Source organism: Vulpes lagopus, chromosome 12 (genome assembly GCF_018345385.1).
Source record: "Vulpes lagopus strain Blue_001 chromosome 12, ASM1834538v1, whole genome shotgun sequence".
Taxonomy (NCBI): domain Eukaryota; kingdom Metazoa; phylum Chordata; class Mammalia; order Carnivora; family Canidae; genus Vulpes; species Vulpes lagopus.
The window spans coordinates 22,770,973-22,791,354 of record NC_054835.1 but is presented as its reverse complement, the minus strand read 5'-3'; the positions used below and the strand labels follow the sequence as shown (position 1 = coordinate 22,791,354).

Here is a 20,382-nt window from a genome sequence, read left to right as displayed (position 1 = left end):
GAGGGCACAAAGGCTCAGTCCGGGGAGGGCCATCTGACAACAGCTTGTCCAGAGTCCTTGTCTCACAGAAGAAGGCCAGAGACTCATGCCAGGTCTCACTGTGAGGGGGCTTGCCCAGGGGACTGGAAGCCAAGCCTCTTGGCTCTGATCCAGGCCTCTGCCCTGGGTGCCAGGCACCTTTTCCTCCCTGAGAGGTGGAAAGGGTTGGGGCCATCTCCCCAGCCTCTCTCATGCCTGGACAGCAGTGCTCTCTCCAACAGCCCAGGGCTGCTCCAGGGTCACCTGAGGGATAGTCACTTCCTCCCATCCTCACACCCACTCCTCTTGGTCAGGTTCCCTTAGGGCTCCCTCCCTTCTGCCAGAGAGAAAAAAAGAAAAAAAAAAAAAAATCCATCTAATCTCCTAAACCTCTGAGTGCTGATGCCTGACTTCCCAGCCATCTGGTAGACCCCTCTCATGACTCCCCTCAGTGCCACCAGCAGCCCTGCTCCAGGCTGTCTTTCTGGGTTAGCTGTCTGCCTTCCACATTTACTTTACCCCTCGAGCTGTGGGCTAAGTGCACACAGCAAGTACTGTGTGCTTACTTGCACCTGTTTGTATACACCATGTACTTTCTTCAGGGTGTGACCAGGCTTATCAGATTAGGTGTTTGTCAAGGGCAGGTGGCTTGTTTCCCGCCTCAGGCTGGGAGCTGCTGTAGGAGAGGGCCCGTTCTTCTTCTCTAAGACTAGGAGCTCCCCTGGGATAGCACCGGGTCTCTCTCATAAGACTGGGAGCTCCCTGTGAGCAGGGGACCTTGCAAGCTCTGTCTTAGCCCAGAGACTCACTGCCTCTCTGGCACACACATGGATAGTTATCATTCCTACCCCCCACCCTTTGCTCCTCCATTATGCTCTTCTCACCCCAATACGGCAAATCCAAACCCATGGTGGCATCAGGTAGAGGATGGCAGAGCTGGCAAAGCTTTGAGGACAGCTACTTGCCAGGTCAGTTCTGAGCTGGAGGCCATCAGCCAGCTACTTGCCCTCTCTGTGTTCCTGTCTCTTTAACATGGCATTAATAATTCCTATCTCTCTAGACTCTTCTCAGCAATATTGGTGTTGAGACACTGCGGCCTCGTGAGAGAGGCCAGTGGACACTGCCTGGTGGTGGTGATTTCCATGTTCATAGAAATGAGGAAGTGAGGACCCAGAGCTGGTGATATATCAGCCGAAGATCACACACAGCAAATGTACTGTCAGACTCCAGGAGTCCTTACCAACCCGTCTTAGGAAGTATCATCGCTTCAAGTGAGAATTTCCTTCCTCTGGCCCATTTGTTGTATTTTCAGTATTCTCAGTTTGGCTCCAAGACCTCTCCTTCTCCTGAAGCCTTTCCTTAAAGGGAGCATCGTCTCTGGCACTTAGTAGGCACCTGTCAAGATTTGTTGAAGACAGGCAAAGAGGCGCAGGCAGGGCTGGTGTGGGTGGGGCAGGGGGTGGGCAGGGAGCTGAGCACCAGGGCTGGGACAGGCTCGACGTGGTTTCCCTGTCCCTCCAGCTCTGCCTTTGCCAGGCCTGTCTAAGAAATCTCATTTTGCTAGCAAGCTGATTCATGGGCCTGGTGTCCCGCTGCTCCCTGAGCAGCTCTATGTCAATAACTATTCTTTACAAGGTCCCTCGATTCATTTTCGGGGTTGAAGACAAATTTTTAAAGAGAAGTTCAGTGCCAGGGCCATTCCAGAGGGGCTGTTAACTTAATGCCCTGCCTCATTCCCTCCAAGCCTGCTCCCTCTTGAACTGCACAAGGGTCAGGACTTGCCATTTCTAGCAATTGCTTCTGAGTTCTCGCATTTAGACAGGGGGTGAGGAATGAAGAGAAAGGGGCACTGTTACAGGACAGGGTGGCAGGCACAGCAGAGTTTGCCATGTAACTTTGGGCCAACTGTCCCCTTCTCCCGGTCCTCGTTTCCCTGTGTGTGAAAGCATGGATGCTGACAGACACCATGTTGATAGCTTCCACTTTGTTTCCTGGAATGGCCTGGTCTCTGAGGTTCATTTGGGAAGGAGGTCTCGGTGTCGAGCAGTGACTGGTATCCTCTCCCCGCCCTCCATCCCCATGCGGGGCAAGGTCATTGGCAATTCCACACCTGAATGCCACTGTGTCCACTCAGCTCTGTTCCCCCTGGCCCTGGTCCCCCTGCTGCAGCATCCTCCTAACTGGGTCCCTGGCCTCCCCAAATCTTCCTTTCATCACCTGGTCAGAGGGAAACAATCTGAACCTCAAGTCTGAGCCTGATCCCCCAGTCCATGCTGAGCCCACTACACTGCCTCTGACCTTTGCAACTTTGCATGTGTGTTTTGGGTCTCCCTTACCACTGGGAACTCATATTCCAGAAATATGTGCATAGAGAAACAGAAAGAATATGTGCAGAGATATGTCAGCGAAAGAAACTGGGGTTTCTTTCCATGGGGTATGGAGTATGCAGCCTCTAGGCCTTTACATGCACTGGCTTCCCTTCCTTGAATAACTCTAGGCCCTGTCCTCAGCACACACAGTTTGAGAATGTCTCCTCCCTCCTCCTCTGTGTTCCACCAACCCATGGTAAAGCTATCATATATGCCATCAATCATTACAGACAACCATGGACAGCTGGCGTGTCCATCTTCCCAGCAGGGCTGGGGCTCCTAGAGGACAGGTCCCTGGTTTTGCCTCCATGCTGCCCAGGAGGTCCCAGTGCCCAGTAGGAGCTTAATGTGTTAAATAAACAAATGGATCCTGAACATTAAGGCCTGAGATACTTCATTTTCTGAGAACCTCTACGAGCAGGGTCTGTGCTAGGAGCTTTGGTCCTCATGACCACCCTAGGGCTACCACAATCCGCTGAGCAGATGATTACAGAGGCTGGCTTCATTCCGTGGTGGGTGACAACATGTTGAGGTGGGTGCCACTGTAGCCCTAGTCCTGTCCTTGGTTCCTTGTGGGACAGATGCTGGGGGCTGTAGTCACCTGTCTGGGGCACTGGAGGAGGCAGCCTTGGCTGGGCTCTTGCTCTGGCCAGGCCTCCTGTCTCTGCCACCCCCACTCCTACCCCCACCAGGGCTGCTGCCCATCCTGGGGAGTGGTGACCCAGGGCCATGGGAGGCCATGGGCATACACACAGGTCAGATGTGCCCTCACAGCCTATGGGTGAGCCCTTGGCCTGTTGAGAGACAGAGAGGCCCACTCAATGGCCTTTGCTCTCTCCTGCCTCGCTCTCGGACACAGAGACCCCCAGGCTTTCCTCCATGGAGAAGGGAGGACTCCTTGAGACCTGGTGACTGTGACAGTGACGGGGAGTAACCTGCTCCGGGAGGTGGAGTGAAGGTGGAGAAGGAATCCAGGGTGAGCTCAGGTATGCACAGCAACGCTTTTTCACCCCTTTCTTTATCCTTCGGTGCCCTCTCACCCCCTGCAAGCCTTTTCTCTGGAGGCCCTGAGGCTTGGCCCACCCTCCCGAGCCAATCATGGCAACTCCTAGAAGAGGTAGATCTTTGTGAGGTCACATTTCCGGGTCAGCGAATCTGTCCTCTCCTGATGCCGGTGGCCCCTCGGCACCAGAGGGTCCAAAGGGATGTGGATGTTAGAGGAGCAGCAGGCCTGCAGCCTGGTTCAGCCGTGTTGTGATCTCATGTCATTTAGTGTGCCCACAGTGTGCATGAGCGTGCGCGGGCATGCACAAGGACGAGACACAGAGCCAGGCACCATGTACTTTCTGTTCTCTGGGGGCGGCTGCTCCGGCCCCATCTGGTCACCCCCAATTTATTTAAGAAAATCTGACACAGTGGTGGGTAGAACCCAAGAGAGAAGTGGGCTGTGGGCTGGGAGCGGTAGGGGAGATGCCTGGCTCCCTGCTGTCTTTGCCCATCCCCAGGTCCTCCACAGCATCCCCTGGTGCCCTCTCCCCCGTCCCACCAGATTCTGCTCCCTGGGGGGGATGGGTGGCTGCCCCTGCAGAGAGGAAGGAGTGGTCAGCAGAGCAGGAGGGGCCTCTAAGGCGTGTAGTGTTGCCCTCACTGTGGGCTCAGCAGGGGGATGGGGCTTCCCTGGGCCGCCCAGACCACAGTGTTGGGGCTTGGCTTGCTAGGGGCCAGCCCAGGGCTCCTCCCCATTTAGGCCCCTGCCCACAGCCCATGGGGACAGAGGAGGGAGTCCTGAGATCTCAGGAAGGTGCCTGCCTTGGCCCACATAAGACCTCTCTGTAGGGCCAGCTCCCAGGTCCTGGGACGGGACTGGGGGGCACCTGGAAGCCAGCAGATGCTACAAGTGTCTCCCCATCCCCCAATATTTTGTCCACAGCAAGATCCTCAGCAGGGTAGGCAGCTGCCGCCTCCCCACCCTGAAGGACAGAAATCCCTGAATAGTGGTTTGAGAAAAGTCTTTGTGCAGCTTGTGACACAAGACCCCCCCAGAAGCTCCCCCACACAGGGGGAAGACAGGGGACATGGGGGGCAGGGGCACAGTGTGGGCCCCCCTCACCCCAAGCTTGGCCTCCACGCCTCACTTTTGGGGCTGGGGGTCATCTAAGATGGGAGGAGGTTCAGAAAGGGTAGAACAAGGCCTGGGATCGCTTTCGTCCTAGCAAGCTCCTGAGGAAGGAGCCGTCCGCCTTCGGTGGCAGCGTCGGGTACGGGGTGAGGTGGCAGGAAGGACCGCGTGGGGTAGGCGGCCACCCAGCACAGAGCGAAGCTGCAGGGGCAGGGAGTACAAAATCCACTTCAGCCGGCCTGCATCAGTGTGAGTGGGGGTCCCAGCTGTGTCCCACACACAGCCCACCCCCCGGGGGGACAGCGCCTCTATGCCATCTCTTTGATTCTGCGCATATAATTGTGCAGGTCCGGGGGCGCAGTGGGCCGCGTGCTGCCTGCCACATCTGGGCAGCCCCAACCCAGGTCCTCTTCGTCCTCCTCATCGTCTTCCCCGGCAGGCACCGAGTCATAGGCCAGCTCCTCCGTGGGCAGCGTGGTGAAGGTGGTAAACTTGACCCGCTTGCGCTTGGAGGTGGGTGAGCTGGCAGGGTCCTCGGCCTGGTCCCGGGCCGAGCCGCCCGAGGAGCCGTCGCCCCGCCCGTGCACCTGGCTCTGCACGCTGGTCTGGGAGCTGCCGCTGCTGTGGTGGTCGCCGTGGCAGCAGGCGGGCACCGTCTCCAGCGGGTTGCCAGCGGGCGGCGACAGCTCCCCCTGCACCCGCAGCGGCTGCCCGTTGCCCAGGAACACCCAGTGGTGAGAGTGGTCCATGCTGGTCTGGCCCTCGGGCGGGATGCGCTTGTGCCGGTAGCGCAGCACGAAGACGATGCAGTTGATGAGGAAGACGAGGATAGCGAGGCAGAAGACGCCCAGCAGCGCGTACATGCCGATCTCCAGGTCCGTCAGCCCGCGGGGCATCTGCAGGAAGCCGGTGGGCAGCGGCAGGAAGTCTTCCGTGGGCGGCACCGCGGGGCTGGCGGTGCCCGGGCCTGGGGCCTCGGCTGCAGGCACCCCAGTGCCGGGTGGGCCGGCGCCCCGGGCCTCGTCCTCGCCCCCGCCGGGGCCCGGCTGGCTGGGCCCCGGGTAGTCATAAGTGGGGTCCTCCTCATCCTGCCCAAAGTGCACCCGCAGGCCCACGGGCGTCGTGGCCAGCACGCTCTTGCGCTTGGTTTTCTGGCAGGTCTCGGCGATGGTGAGCTCTGCGCGAAGCAGTTCCCCGGCCCCCTCGGCCTCCGCCACCACCAGCGGAAAGGCCCGGTCCTGGGTCACCGTGGCCACCCGCTCGTCCAGGCTGCTCACCAGCAGCCCGTAGTCCCGGGGGCTGTAGAGGGAGAGTGGGGCTGTGGTGCCATCACTGTAGGAGAGCCAGAGGCTCAGGAGGGCTTCCTGGAGGAGGAGGAGGAGAAGGGGACAGGGGTTAGAGAGCTACTCCTGGCTGGCTTCACTGCTACATGCTGTGCAGATGCCAAGCTCTGTGAGGACAGATGCTGCGATAATCTGGCCCCCTGCTGAATTCCCAGCACTGGAACCTTGCCCACCAGGTGGCAGGTGCTTAGAGACAGCTGTGGGAGGAGGAAGTCCTCCTCTGGAGGCTGGAGCAGGGTAAGAGGCACACTATGGCCTCATACTGCACCATGCAGGTCCCTGTCTCCCCTTGATGAGCTGAAACATATATCCTGCCTTGTGGCCTACCTCGAGTCCGTTTTGCTGCAGGAGTAACCCCATTATCTCCATGCCTGACCTTGAGATCATCCTCATTAAACATGTGGAGGTTGAGGAGAACACATATCCCATCCAAGCCTTCTCCTCCGTTAAAACATTCTGAGAATTGCCCTCCCTGCAGATGAGGAAGCAGGGCCCCGAGAGGAGGGACTGGCCTGGGATCATGGAGCAAGTTAGGGGCAGGGGATTCTTGGGTCAGTGCTTGACACCTGCCTCCTTGCTCCCTGTGCTCCTGCCCGTCACCTCTCCACCGCTGTCCTGTAGCCTGTGTCCTGGTGTGTTGGGGGTGGTGGGAAGGCTATAGATGGGGCTCCAGAGATGGGTGAGGGTAATTCCTGGGGGTGGTGGTGGGCAGAGATGGTGATGGGCTTTCTGAGAATCCAGAAGGGGGAACCCTCAGCAGGAACATCTCAGGGTGGTAGATGCAAGGATCGAGACCTTGGCCAGCCTCCCTGTGCAGATGGCAGGGGAATGGGGTGGGCCAGGTGTGAAGGGCACCACGGTAGATGGATCTCCCATTACAGCCCTAATCTAGGGGCCTCATGGCAGAGGGACAAGCTCGAGTCCCCTTCTTCCTTCCACACCCCAAGCCCCCAGGTTGGCAAGCTGGGCATCTGGTTACCTGCTTGAGGAAGCTGAGGGTCTGTTGGGCAGCTGTGGTGGCCAGGATGGTGTGGCTGCTCCCTGGGCTGGGCCGCAGGGAGAGGGCCAGGCTGGCTACCACCTGGGCCTGCAGCTGTGTGATGCTGACTTTCTCCTCCGTCACCGTTAGCAGCGTTTCCCCGAGCACAGACTCCGTCAGTGGAGACACCACCTGAGGCAGAGTGGGACAGAGGTGGGCAAAGGCCAGGAGGGCAGCACTCCCAGGATTCCCAGCCAAGGAGGAGTCTGAGTGCTGCTGGAAAAGACGCCTGGAACCGGGGGGAAGTGAGGGCAGGTTGGGAGGCAGGACTCTTGGGCTCTGCCTTAGGGCTGTACCTGGAAACCAGGATCCAGAGGCCAGGTGAGTTTCAGGGGCTCACGAGAGCCAGGCAGGAACACGGATGAGGGAGGTGGGCAGATTTTAAGGTACACAGTAGCCCCACATAGTGATAAATAGCAACGGATGTTTGGCCTCAACATCAGAGACACAAAAGGGAGTGGTGGGGTCGTGGCAAAGAGGAGAACTCGTCCTCATGCAGGGAGGGCACCAGTATTGACTTCAGCCAATGATTGCCACGTGGGACTGTGGGCTCAGTGTTGCCAGATGCATGTTTTGCAAAATGAGAAATCTAGATTTTTTTTAAAACTGAGACGCTCCCCATGTTTCAATGTTGGATCAGTTGCTTTACAGATAAACACATCTGCAGGTAGATTCTAGCCAACCGGTCACACAATTGACAATCTCTTAGGGGATGATTTGCACCCAGTTGTAGAGAAGGAGGGTCAGAGTTGAGTTCCTAGGTGCCCGGATTCCCTTTCCTGCCCCCCCTCCTCACCCACGCATGCTCTCAGGGATGCGCCGTGAGCCATACAGAGGTGGTAAAGGTTGACAGGGTTTGCAGGGAGAGCCTTCACCAAGGGGAAGTGGAAGGTGATCACCTCTGATGTCGGGATTTCAGGAAGGGGGAGGGTGGGGGAGGAGGAAGAGTGTGTTGTTTTGGGGGCCTGCTGGGGTTGACCCAGGAGGCTGAGGCCCTAGGAATCCTGTCCCAGGAACGTTCCTGTTCTCTGCCCACAGGTAACCAAGGCTACTGGCAGGGTCCCGTGCCTACCTTGAAGGGGGTGGTGCCGGGCTCCAGGCCCGCCAGCGTGCTGCTGTCCACCATGCGTGCCACTCGGGGGTCACCCACCCGCATGAAGTCGCTGACCAGGTCGGTGACCTCCACCAGCCAGTCCGGGCCCAGCATGGTGACCACCTGCTCGGTGCCCTCAGACGATGTCGTGTGGAACTGGGTGAAGACCTGTAGGGTGGCATGCTGGTACTGCAGGGTGCAGCCACGGCTCATGCTCTGGCGTCGCTCCTCTTCCTCCTCATCCTCATCCTCGCTCTCCCGGGCCGACCTGGGTTGGGAGGTGGAATGGGGGGAGGCGGGGGTGGTCAGGACTCCTCACCTGCCTCTGAACTGCACAAGTCACTGTCTGCCCCGTGCCCCGCTGGCTCCTTCCCTGCTCCCCGAGAGCCTCCCCCCTGCCCCACTCCTTCTGTCTCTGCCAAGCTTGGAGCCAGGAGGCCCCAGTCCTCACTTTCTTAGGAAGGTACTTTCTGGACCCTCCCTCTCGGCCTCTGCGGGACTCCACCCAGGCCTGGGAATAGGTGGTGCTGAAGGCTGGCATGGGCTGTCCTTTTCAGCACTAAGCCTGCGCGCGGCCTTGTTTTGGGCTCTAAACTGGAGCAAAGGCGCTCCCTGTTACGGAGGGCCAGAACGCTTGGTGGCCTGGGTTCCTCCTGCTTATCGCAAAACCTCAGTGGAGAGAGGTAAACTGAGGCAAGCACTGGTAAGCGCAGGGGAGCCAGGACTTGATGACTTGGGAAATTTGGCCTATCCAGACTGCCAAAGATGCTAAAACTAGGAGATTCACAGTCAGGATAGCATGCTCCCTGTGAGAGAGTGTGTCAAGGACGTGGCTAGTGCTTTGCTCCTGCTTGTAGAAGGATGGAGCACCCAGAACATCTCTTCACAGAGGGCTCGCAGGTGATGTGTTACCGCATCCTCACAACCACGCTGAGGTAAGGATTAACGTGCCCACTTTGCAGTTGAAGGAACAGGGGCACAGAGAGGCTGTGTAGGTTGTCTGAGGTTGCCCAGCTAGTGAACAGCAGTCAAGATTCAAACCCAGGATGTCTGGCTTCAGAGTTCACTGCGCCCTTGTTACTCAAAGCTGGTCCTCCCCGAGCTAGTCCCAGTGCAGAATCACAGGCCCCCTCCCAGACCCACTGGATCAGAATCCGCACTTTAACAGGCTCCTCAGATGATTCTTATGCACTTTCAAGTCTGAGAGGCTCTCATCTACATGGCCTGGCTGTTCCTAATCTCTATAGAATGGACTGCGCCCAGCTCTCCCTTGGCCGCCTGCTTCTCCTCCGGCCCAGCCCCTCCTCTCTTAGTTGCCCACCTCTCTTCCTCTCTCTGGCTTTTCTCTCCAGCAGCAATGAGGGGTGTGTGAAGTACATGCCCCAGAGATGCACAGTCAGGTGTGTGAGGTGCCCCCCAGCCAGGGAGGCTGGTGTGAGTCACTGTACGCCTGGGCTGATGGGCTCACGAGTATACCCCTGCTATGCACAGGCCGAGTACATGTGTCTGGGTGTGTGTGCTCCTGCACTGCTGTGTCTGCTCCATCTTGTCTGTGGCCCGGCTACTCTCTCACTCTGTCTCCCCAGCCAATTCCTTTCCACCCATTCTTGAAGACTTGGTCAGGAGTCACCTCTTCCAGGAAGCCTGTCTTGGTTTGTCTTGGAGGGGAGGTGGTTCTCTCCTATGTGCCACTTGATTCCCTGCACACACGTATCCACCATGTCCTGTGGCATGTACAAGACAGTTTCTGCTGGATCCAGAGCTTGGCTGGGTCAGGCACCAGCCACCACACCCACCCCATGTCTCAAGCACCCATCAGTGTCTGGCACACAGTAGTTGCTCAATAAAAGTGTGCTGACTGCATAACTGACCTGCAGGTGTATACCTAGGGCCTTACACACATACGCGGACCAGACTATGTGCCAGGGCTGTGTCCACCTGTGAGTATCCTGAGGAAGGGCTGTACCTCCGGTCGGGGAGGATAGGTACCCTCCAGCCCTTCACTTGGCTGAGGCGTGCGTCCGAGAGTTCGATGTGCAGGGGCAGCTTGGGGACCCAGACTGTCATTTCCAGAGGGGCATTGAGGATGTCATAGCGGAAGGTGACCCTGGCGTTCATGGACCCACGAGACTCCTTTCCACTCACAAACACGTAGTCGCAGCTGCTGGATACCTGGGGATGGGAAGGGAAGTTGGTTGGCATGTCTTGCCTACAGGGCATCCTGTGGGCTGACAGGGAGGAACAAGGTGGGGGAAGGCACCAAATTTACTTCCTCTGGGAGGTGTCTACTTCGGGTGTCTCTGTTCCCATTATTTCTTCACAGATCATCTCCCAGTGGCTATGAGGGGACGTTTTGTTCCCTGGAAGGGAGCCAGCATGCACCTGCTCTTACCCGAGGCTGCTTCTGGTGTGCCAGACCACATCCCCCAGGGCTGGCTCCCCTTCCCAGTGTGACTGCCTGTGCTCTGGCATAGGTGTCTTTCGGTAGGGTCCTCTGTAGTATAGAGGGGCACGTCCTGAACCCTTGACTCTTCCGTGGCCCATCTGGCTCTGTGGCCCCAGAAAAATAAGCAGCTGCTTCATTTCAGGTGAGGGGACCCTTCTGGCCAGGGGGTGGAGGTGGGGGATGGGGAGAGGAAAAACCAGGACAGACTGGTGGACGGTGGCCACCAGTGGGTGCAGCTTTTATAAATGCCCACTGAGACACCAACTTATGTTCCTAAAGGTTCCTGGGATGGGCACGTGCTTGCTGAACACATCTTGGTGGATACCTGGGCCAGTACTCAGGACAGATGTAAGTGGGTGTACCCATTAAGTATGTCCAGTATGGACCTGGCACACTCAGGACTGAATCTCGTGTGCAGTGCATTTAGGTGTTCCTGTTGGTACATGCTCATGGGTGCACACCCTCGCATTTGGGGAGGGTCTAATCATGCAGCTGGCGGGCTTCTGACAGTCTGCAGGCTCTGGTAGGGAGCAGGGAGGGTGCCCAGGCTGTGGCTCATCTCTGATGAGCCCCTAGCTGTTCCCAAACTCCTGCTAGCTCCCTTAATCTTCTCAGATGGGGATGGTAGGACGTGGGGCAGCAGCCCTGCCAGAAATGCTCATTTCCCACTTCAGAAGGCAGAGAATTCCATCTGAAGGCTGGCAAATTCCATTCAGAGTGTTGGCAAACTCCATAAAGAACCTGAGTGCATTTCATTGAGAATGGAGACAAATTCCAGTTAGGATCTTTGCAAATTCCCTTTGGTATCTAAGCAGTCGAGACTTTGTTCTGGTCCACTCTGTGGCCGGGATGGGGGGAGCCTGGGGGGCAGAGGCAGGTGCTGGATGAGGGTGTTTGAGAGCAGGTCCATTTTTTTTCCTGTCCCAGCCTGCGAGCCCTGGAAAGCCCCAGGGGCCGATGGGGGTGTGGTACCAAGCCATCTGCTCTGGCTCACGTGGGGGGCATTCTTCCTGGGTGGGGGGTGGATGAGGCGAGGCTCCAGCTCCCAGGACCTGGAGGGATCTGGGGCAGAGTGTGGAGAGAGAGAGAGCATGCACACTCCAGGCTAGCCCCAGTTAGAGAAAGAAGGACACCCACGGCCCATTCCTCCTGCTCTCCTTCAGGCTGAGCTATTTACAGGCATAGGGAACAGATTCCCTTGTCTGATCATCTGATTTTGGCACCTGCTGGAGGCCGGCCTGATAAACAGCTCACCCACCACACCGACACCAGGGCTGCCACACTCCTGCATCACCACCCATCCCACTACCAAAAGGGGCAAATCTGGAGGCCCTCCTGGGGGTGGTGGCAAACTGGGTCATTTGAGTCACACTGATGTCCTGTTTGTTGGGCCATGAGGACCTGGGGCCCAGAGGGGGTCTCTGGGGAGGAGATCTAGGAGGGGCCTTCAGGAGTTGGTGGATTTGGGGTGTGTGTGCCCTGAGCAGGTCCTTCCTTATACGATCTTCATGACTGGCCCAATCACATGCTTTTGGGGTTTCCTCTCTGAGTGGAATCTCCTCCATTTGGGCACCAGCAGCTAGGGTCAGAGCATGTCCTTGAGGGGCCCCCTCTCCACCCACGTTGCCTTGCCTGGTGTCTGTCCGGGCAGGGGCTCAATAATCACTTGCTGCATTGGCTTGAGCTCAGGCTGTCAACACTGCCTTCTCCCCAGTGCCTGCCTAATAATGGTCTCATGTTCCTGCAGGAAGCCCTCCAGGACCAGCAGTACCTGGGGCTTCTCCTCACCCCACCTAGGCTAGCTGCAGGATGCCTGAAGCTTATTCTATCCACTCCCGCACCCCCCCCACACACCCCCACCAACACACAATTTCTTCTCTTCCTGCCTACCACAGGGAGTCTGGGATGTGAATTCCCCTCTGGCTTGGGGTTCCGCCCCACCCCCGAAGGTCTGAGGCCTTCTTCCCAGGGTCCCTGTCTCCAGGAAGCCCACCTTGATGATGTCCTCATTGTCAGATTCGCATTCCACCAAGGCAGAGACATCTAGGACGAGGCCAGTCACCTCGATGGCGATGACCTTGACAGGGATGGCCACCGTCCTGCCAGTCAGGATAGCAGTGTTGATAATCTCCGTGTCCTGCAGGGAGGGTGGGGCCCTGCTGAGCTGGGGTGCTGGTGGTCCTCCACTCTCCCAGGACACAGCAGCCGAGGCCCGGGCTCCTGGCTGCCCTACCCCTCAGGTGCACGGCCTTCCCCCGGGGACACCTGCACTCATGTGCAGACAGGTGCATCCGCCCAGTTTCACTCATCTTCTCAGATGCTGTGCTTGCTCGGCCTCCTGCCGTAGGCTTCTGCCTCTACCTCAGTCGGCTGCCAGGAAACAGCCCTGCCCCAGTGCCCCATCATCTTCTCTCGGCACCTCGCAGGCCCCTCAGCACTCACAGAGTCACATACAGCACATCTGCCTGGCCTGGCCCAATGTCCCTCTGGCCATGTGAGGTGTCCTGGGATGGTCTCATGTTTGCCTGACATTCCAGGCACCCTGGGGCTGTTTACAGAAGATCATTCCAGCCTTACCACCCCCTGGCCCCTAGGCACTCTTCCTAAATCCAGTGCACCTTAGACCAAACTACTCACATTGCCATCGCCACAGCTTTGCCCTCGTGATCCCCTGCCTAGAGCACCGTCCTCACCTTCTCTGATTTTATGAGCCCTTCCTTCCAAGCGTGTCCTTCAGGATTCAACTGCATGGTCACCTCCTCCAGGAAACTCCGCTGAGTGGCCTTTCCATGGGTGACTTCTCCCATCTCTGTCCCCCTGAGCATCTGCTGTCCTACTCCAGCCCAGGCACAGAGTACCACCTGCCTCCACACACTCACGCACACACACCTATACCCACAGGCACACCTGGGTGCAGGAGGCACTCACGCACTTGGGCGCATGCACTGATCCATACACATGCACAGCTGGGCACATGCCTGTCACACACATGCACCTACGACAGACATATGCACCCACCGACCCAGTCGCCTGTCCTTCTCACCATGGCTAGGGGCAGGATGGCTTGTACATCCCGCTGGATGACGGTCAGCTCTGTGACCGCCCGCTCCAGGTCAGGCAGAGCGCTGTGGCCGCGGTAGTCAATGTGCCACATGATCCTCCGCTTGACCGACTGGCTGGTAAAGTTCTCCATCTCAAAGTCCAGCTGCAGGATCTCCAGGGGCCCCTGGCCTTCCCTGCAGGGTGGGGGCAAGAAGCAGAGCCCAGGAGGAAGGGCAGGGAGTATCTCAGGAGCCCTGAAATCCCTGGTGGGAACCCCAGCCCTCCTTGGCAGCCTGCCTACTGGGTCCTTTTGAGGCTTCTCCAACCACCCGAGGTGCCCCAACCTGGACCTCAGAGTCCCCACAATCTGAGCCCCAGCCCTTCTGCCAGCCTGGCCTCCTCCATCATGAACACCCCCCCCCCACCCCTTCTAGTTGCTGTCCTGCAACAAGGTGGACAGAGGTGCCACCTCGGCTTACCAGGGGGGCAGGGGAGTGCCCTGGGCCCAGGCCACATCCACGGTGGCTGTCGAATGCTTTGCCCCGGTCAGCAGCTCCGAGGTCACGTGCCACTGGCCACTCCGTGACTTGGTGCCCAGAAGGGTCACACCCTTCTTGGCCTTCACCCTGGGACAAAATGGAGGAAGAGGAGGGAGAGGGTCAGCCTAGGGCCCAGTGGTTGCCCGCCTGGCCACCCCCCTGGGCTGAGGCTAAGAGTAGGGGGAACGGGTGAGTAAATCACCCCAAGTTTTAGACCTAGTGCTTGAGATGAACCTGGGGAATCTGGTATCATGTAGCTGAAATCTCTGACCCTTGGTGGAGGCTACAAGTGCTTCTACCATATCTCTCTGCCAAGTTTTATCAAAGCTCTACTTGCATACCTCAATGACAGGGGACTCACTACTGCACACATCCCATTCTATTCTCAGAAAGCCCCTAAGGACCAGAAGCCCCTTTCCTATATTTAGCTGAAATGTCATGGGTTCTGCTGGGGAAAGAGAGAACAGCTGACCTTCATCTCAATTGTAAGAGTTCTTCAGACAGTAGGAAGGGAGCAGGTGTTCCCTGAGTCCTCTCTTTGTACAGGCCTAAAATCTCTAGTTTCTCCAGTTGTTACTTTTTGCCACAGTTTCAGGTCAGCGCTTGCAACTAGGGTTCAACCCTTGCAAGTAAGACTAGTCCCTCTCCTCTGGACACTGAACACATAGGCACTGCAGCCTATACAACACTTCAGCTGTGCTCTAATCCTGACTAAAGCAGAATGGTGACCACTTCCTTAAGTTTACATGCTCTACTCCTATTAATGTAGCCCAAGATCTGTGATGACTGATTTAAGTCATATTCACATTCAGATATCAATCATTGAGTCAGGTCTTATCTCTTCCAGGAGTATCTGAACTTTAAGGTGGTACACTCAGGAGAGAGGGCAATACTTAACTCAAAGAAAATGGAGGATAATGGTGATGTTTTGGGTCCTCTGCATAGTGCCTGGGGTAAGGGGAATGTTTTGGTGGGGCCTTTGAGACGACTTAAGGCATTTCTGAACTTGTGAACTGTATCCTGTTCAGGGTGTAGAAAAGGCTGGGACACCTGAGATTTTTTTCCTCCCAACTCCAGGATGGGGCAAACGTCCTGACACATGGACAGACTCCTGCTCATCTTTTGGCTCCTAGCCAAGGGGCTGCTCTCTGATCTCCATATCTTCTCTTTGATCTGGGTTTCCTCATCTGTGAAATGGGAGAGTTGTGCCAGCTAACGTCTTGGGCCCTTCCATCCCCATTCTGTCATTCTTGATACCTATGCTCGTGAAAACTGACCCTTCTCCTTGGCCATTTCTTTTTCTTTTTTCTCTTTTTTAAGATTATTTATTTATTTATTTATTAGAGACAGAGAGAGAGAGAGAGAGAGAAACAGGCAGAGGGAGAAGCAGGCCCCATGCAGGGAGCGGAGGCGGGTCTCTATCCCGGGTCTCCATCCTGGGTCTCCAGGATCAGGCCCTGGGTGGAAGGCGACGCTAAACCCCTGCGCCACCGGGGCTTCCTTGGCCATCTCTGTGAGCTACAGAGGTCGGGCAGAAATTTTTGCCGCCATCAGGCCTACTGAGTACGGTGTCTTCCTGGGGTTGCTCAAGTGATGATTAGGAGGCTGGCCAGGCAGGTGTGGGGACACCCCTAGCGGGCCGTGCTATGCATTTGACCTTGGACAGAAAGGCAGCCCCCTCGACCTCGACCCACAAGCCCCCCACCTGAGTGTGAAATGCTCCACGCTGGGGCTGGAGGGAGAGGAGGAGTTGGGGGCCAGGTAGAGGAGGATGCTGAGCACTTCCCCAGGCTTGAGGGGCCGATCAGGCAGGCGGATCATGAGGTTGCTGTCCAGCCGGTGCTCCTGCAGAGTCCTCCTGGGAGGCGGGCGGAACAGGCTGATGCTCCCGATGCGCAGCAGGGGGTGCTGGGTGGGGCTCTCGGCGCGGGCGCCCGCCCCGGGCCCGGGCCCCCGCCGGGCGCCCCCGCAGCCGCCCGAGGCGTCGGGGGCGTGGAGGGTGTAGTAGAGCTCCGCCTGCTGACTCTCCCCCGCCGCCTCGGGCTCCAGCCCGTCGGGAGGCTTGCGGCGCGCGGCGGGCGGCGCGGCGGGGGCCGGGGGCCCGAACCAGGCCAGGGGCAGCTCGGCCCGCACCAGGCAGGTGGCCAGGCCCCCGGCCAGGCGGCAGGAGCTCTTGACCTCGCGGGCGTCCCGGAAGGCGTGCAGGCGGACACAGGGCAGCCGCTCGGTGACGCCGAAGTCGTCCCAGTCGCGGCCGGCCACGTAGAAGAGCACCTGGGCCACGGGCTGCGAGGCGGGCACGCGGGCGCGGACGATGAAGGCGCGCACCTTCCAGTTGACGGTCAGGCGCTCGGGGATGTCCAGCGTGCTGGACGGCTGCAGCAGCTCCCGGCCCACCACCTGGCTGGTGCTGAACGGCCCCAGGGACACGTTGAGGACGGGCAGCTCCTTGGTCTGGAACACCACGAAGGGCTCGGAGCGCTGCAGGGAGCCGTTGGCGGCGGCGGGCGGCGGGGGCCGCGCGTCCCGCAGGAAGAAGGCCAGCCGGGTGCGCGACAGGCGGTAGCTGACCGGCAGCACCGGGCTGGCCTGCGGCCCCGGGGGGCTGGGGCTGGCCGGGTGCGAGCGGCCCGAGGCTGGGGACAGACAGAGCGAGAGCCCGGAGGGGTCAGCAGGGGCTGTGCTGGGACGGCAGGGCACCCCAGCCCCCCGGCCGCAGAGGGCAACCGCCCCAAGCTCTGCCGCGCGCCCACCCGGTGCTGGGGTGCCAACTGTCCTCACCATTGCCTCTTTTGGGGCAGCGTGGGGGGGGGGCAGAGCTGATACCAACGCAGAGCACTGAGGCTTTAAGGAGTTTACCCCCCTCCCACCACCACCGCCCTGCACCCTCATCTGTAAAATGAGGGTAAAGTGGGGTTTCTGCCTCCAAGTGCGGTCATGAAGATTTACCAAGTAGTGTGCGGGAAGGGCTCAGAGCACACACTCTTGCCATGACAGCTTGCTCCGCGAGCATTAGCTCGTTTGATCCTCAGATGGATCCTCCCAGCTAGGCCGTCTGCCATCGCCATGGATTCAATCCATTTTCTATCAATTTCTCTTTTTTTGAGAGCCGGTTCCTTAGATCTTACAGGTAAAGGCGCAGAGTGCTTAAGCAATTTACCCAAGGCATGTGAGTGACGGGGGGTGGGGGGTGGGGGGGGTGGGGGGGGTGGGGGGGTGGGGGCAGCAATGAGATTCGAACCCTGGGGCCCCCTGACCCTCAAAGCCAAGCCAGTTCCTTCTTCAGCTGCCTCAGATGGTGCAGAGATCTGTACCTATCCCATTCCACCCCCCCCCCCAGTGCCCTGCTCCCTCCCCTCCCTGCACTATACATGCAAAGAATCCACCCCCCAGCGCCCTGCTCCCTCCCCCCCTTGCGCTATGCATGCAAGGAATTTGATCCACCCCACAGTCTCACAAACCCTTCTTGGGTCTGACATCTCTGGTCCCCACCCCACATCCCTGCAGGACCCTGCCAAATTCTTGCAATTCCACCTTTTGACTCTGTGCTGTGTCCCCAGAACCCTGCCCCAGTTCTGGCCTGGATCCCGTTGCTATGACAACATCACAGGGCAGGACTGGGTCTCCCCTCTCCCCTGAACCACTTCCTTGGCATCCCCTCCCCTCCACAGCAGCAGAGTGATTTGTTTGTCCTGGACGCAAATGGGCCCCTCACCGCCAGCTCACTCCTGTTGACACTGTCAAGGAGTAGGAAGGACCACGATGTGGGGGTTCAAGGTTTGAGAAGCAGTTCTGGATCTTCCTATGGACCCCCCCTGTCGCTTCCCTCACCTTGAAAATCAGGATCATAATAATAGTGCTGCTCTGAAAAGGATGTTGTGCTGTCATTGTTCTGTTTTCAAGATTCAAATAAGAAAGCAGACCATAAATTGTGTGACACACTGCCAATGTCTGTTAAGTATTATGAGAGACTCTCCCCCTTCAGCTTACAAAACAAAATTCAAACTCAACCTTGAGCCTGAGTCCTCAGGGTCCTCTACAATGCGGTTCAGGTTCCCCTTTCCCTAGGACTCCTCCTCCCAAGTCCCTGCTGCCAGCATAACTGGACAACTTCTGGCTTTAGCATTTGCCAACACTACCTTATCTCCCCTCCTTTGCTCATGCTGTGCCCTCTGAGTCAAAGTCTCTCCTAACTACAGGCATCCACATAGGAACCTGCCCCCGAGGTCCAGCTCCAATGCCACCTCCTCCAGGAAGCCCTCTAAGATATGACTCCCCAATTCCTAGGACTTTCCTTCTCTGAGGGGACCTCTCATCCTGTCTTGTCTGGAAGTTAGCTATCTGTGAGGTGGTGCACTGAGCAAGACTTCAACAAATCATGGTTGATTTACACTAGGTGATTTGTGGAGACCTGTGTCCCCAGGAGGAGACTCCTAATAACGCTATGGTGCTTACTTGCAGCTTATGCATATTTATCATTTTATCACCATCAATGAAACCTCGACAGTTCTACAAACCTTTGCAGCCAATTCCTCAGAAAGGAATGAACTAAAAATCCCCAGCTCTGGAGACTCCAGGGGCTCTGGTGTCTCCATCGTATTTTTTTTTTTTTAATCTGTAGTTAAATTTCCTCATCCAAAAAGAGGCATTTGGCCTGGGGCAGGGCATAGGCCCTTGGGGTCAGTTGTTCTAAGAGGAGTGGCACCTGGTCTTAGGCATCTACTTGGGGGCTCTCTCTGAGTGGCCCTTAGGACCAGGTGGGGAAACTGGCCATGGGGGTGCTGCCCGTGCTTTAACCACCAGATAGATGGCTTCTTCCAATTCTCAGGAGAACTCTGTTCCTGGGTCACCTTCCTCACTAGATACTCTGTGTCCTGCAAGGTACGCTGGCTCCCAGTGGTGGGGGACAGATGGACAACCAAGTCCAAGACGAGGACAGGAAGATATCCAGAGAGATGGGGAGAGCCTTCCTGGCTGGAACTGCTGCCTCACAGTTCCCCCTGGAGTCCCTGAGGTTCCCTTGCCATCAGGGAGGGAGGAGATGGTGGGGATGTTGGCCCAAGTCATACCATGTTGGAGTCCAGGGTAACAGCTTGAGCCAGGGCAACCCACTGCTTTGGAAGCAGCGGGAAACAGGCAAACAAAGATTTCAAGGTTCTTCTCCCCGTGACACTTGCTTGGCAAGTCACTTCCCACTTTGGACCTTGGTTTCCACATCTAAAGTTGAGATGGCGGGGAGCCCCGGTGGCGCAGTGGTTTGGCGCCTGCCTTCAGCCCAAGGCATGATCCTGGGGTCCCGGGATGGAGTCCCATGTTGGGCTTCCTGCATGGAGCCTGCTTCTTTCTCTGCCTCTCTCTCTCTCTCTCTTTCTCTCTCTCTGAATAAATAAATAAATCTTAAAAAAAATAAAAAAAAATAAAATTGAGATGGTGACGTTGGCCCCCTCATGGGGATGTCCAGAGCAGTTAAGAGGTCAAGGGGGTGGCGAGTGGGGGGGGGGGGTGGCTCTGCATGCTGGGATGTCCAGGGTTTGCGGGCACCAGGCCGACATGGGGAGGGGCCACCATGCTTGTCTCACTGGGGTTACAGAAGGGCAGCTGCTGGAGCTGGAAGTGCTCACTGTCCAGGCCGGGGTGGACAGGGTGGGGCTGCAGAAACCATCACCCCTGGGTCTGCCTTGCTTACCTTCCCCAGGAGATTCCAGAGGCTGCTAAGTGGCACTTAGCTCCCTTTGGCCCTCTCACTGTCCCAACCTCATGGAGGGCCATCTGGACCCCTGGGAGGAGGCACAGCAGGGGCAGGAGCCAGCAGATGGGCAGTAGCCCCAGGGGGGCAGGGAGGGCAGGACTGGAGACTGTGTTTGCACGTGCCCCTCTGCCCTCAGTAGATTTTGAATGAATGAGTGGAATTCTGGGAATGAGCTGCCCACCACTGGCCGGGGTGCCATGTGGGGTATGAGTGCCTCTCCTGCAGTATCCAAGGGGAGACCAGGAGGCCGCTAAGGGGCAGGGTTCCTGGCGTTGAGCAGCAGCCTTGCAGGCAAGGAGTCTGAGTTCCTGAAAGGGGGAGTGACTTATGTTAAGCCAGAAGAGACAGTATTAGGGTGCTACAATTTTTATATTTATGTCATCGTGACACACAACACCCCCTCCAGTCACCACCGTGAGTCATTCTATCCTCTGGGGCCCCGAGGCCTCCTCTGTGAGGGAGGCAAGTGTTTCTGAGCTTCTGGCACTAACCTCTGTTCTTCTGCTCACTTACTCTGGAGCCTAAAGGAAGTTGCTTGATTTCTCTGGGCCTCAGTTTCCCCAAGGACGTGGGAGAGGCCCTGGAAGTGTTCTGCAGAGGTGGGAGCTGGAGGGGAGGAAGCTGA

At 57.7% G+C, this 20,382-nt stretch overlaps 1 protein-coding gene across 1 annotated transcript in view; it reads right to left on the bottom strand.

Annotated features, from left to right (window-relative positions):
• Positions 1-3,736: 3,736 nt before the first annotated feature.
• Positions 3,737-20,382, bottom strand: part of TMEM132E (transmembrane protein 132E) — a 54,586-nt gene continuing 37,940 nt past the window's right edge. The window contains exons 3-10 of the mRNA XM_041724165.1: positions 15,714-16,644; positions 13,949-14,095; positions 13,471-13,663; positions 12,421-12,564; positions 9,948-10,153; positions 7,961-8,249; positions 6,829-7,020; positions 3,737-5,870 (exon numbers count right to left, since the gene is read on the bottom strand). Coding sequence (XP_041580099.1) covers positions 4,815-5,870; positions 6,829-7,020; positions 7,961-8,249; positions 9,948-10,153; positions 12,421-12,564; positions 13,471-13,663; positions 13,949-14,095; positions 15,714-16,644 — 3,158 coding nt within the window. The 3' untranslated portion in view covers positions 3,737-4,814. The remainder of the gene's footprint in view (positions 5,871-6,828; positions 7,021-7,960; positions 8,250-9,947; positions 10,154-12,420; positions 12,565-13,470; positions 13,664-13,948; positions 14,096-15,713; positions 16,645-20,382) is intronic.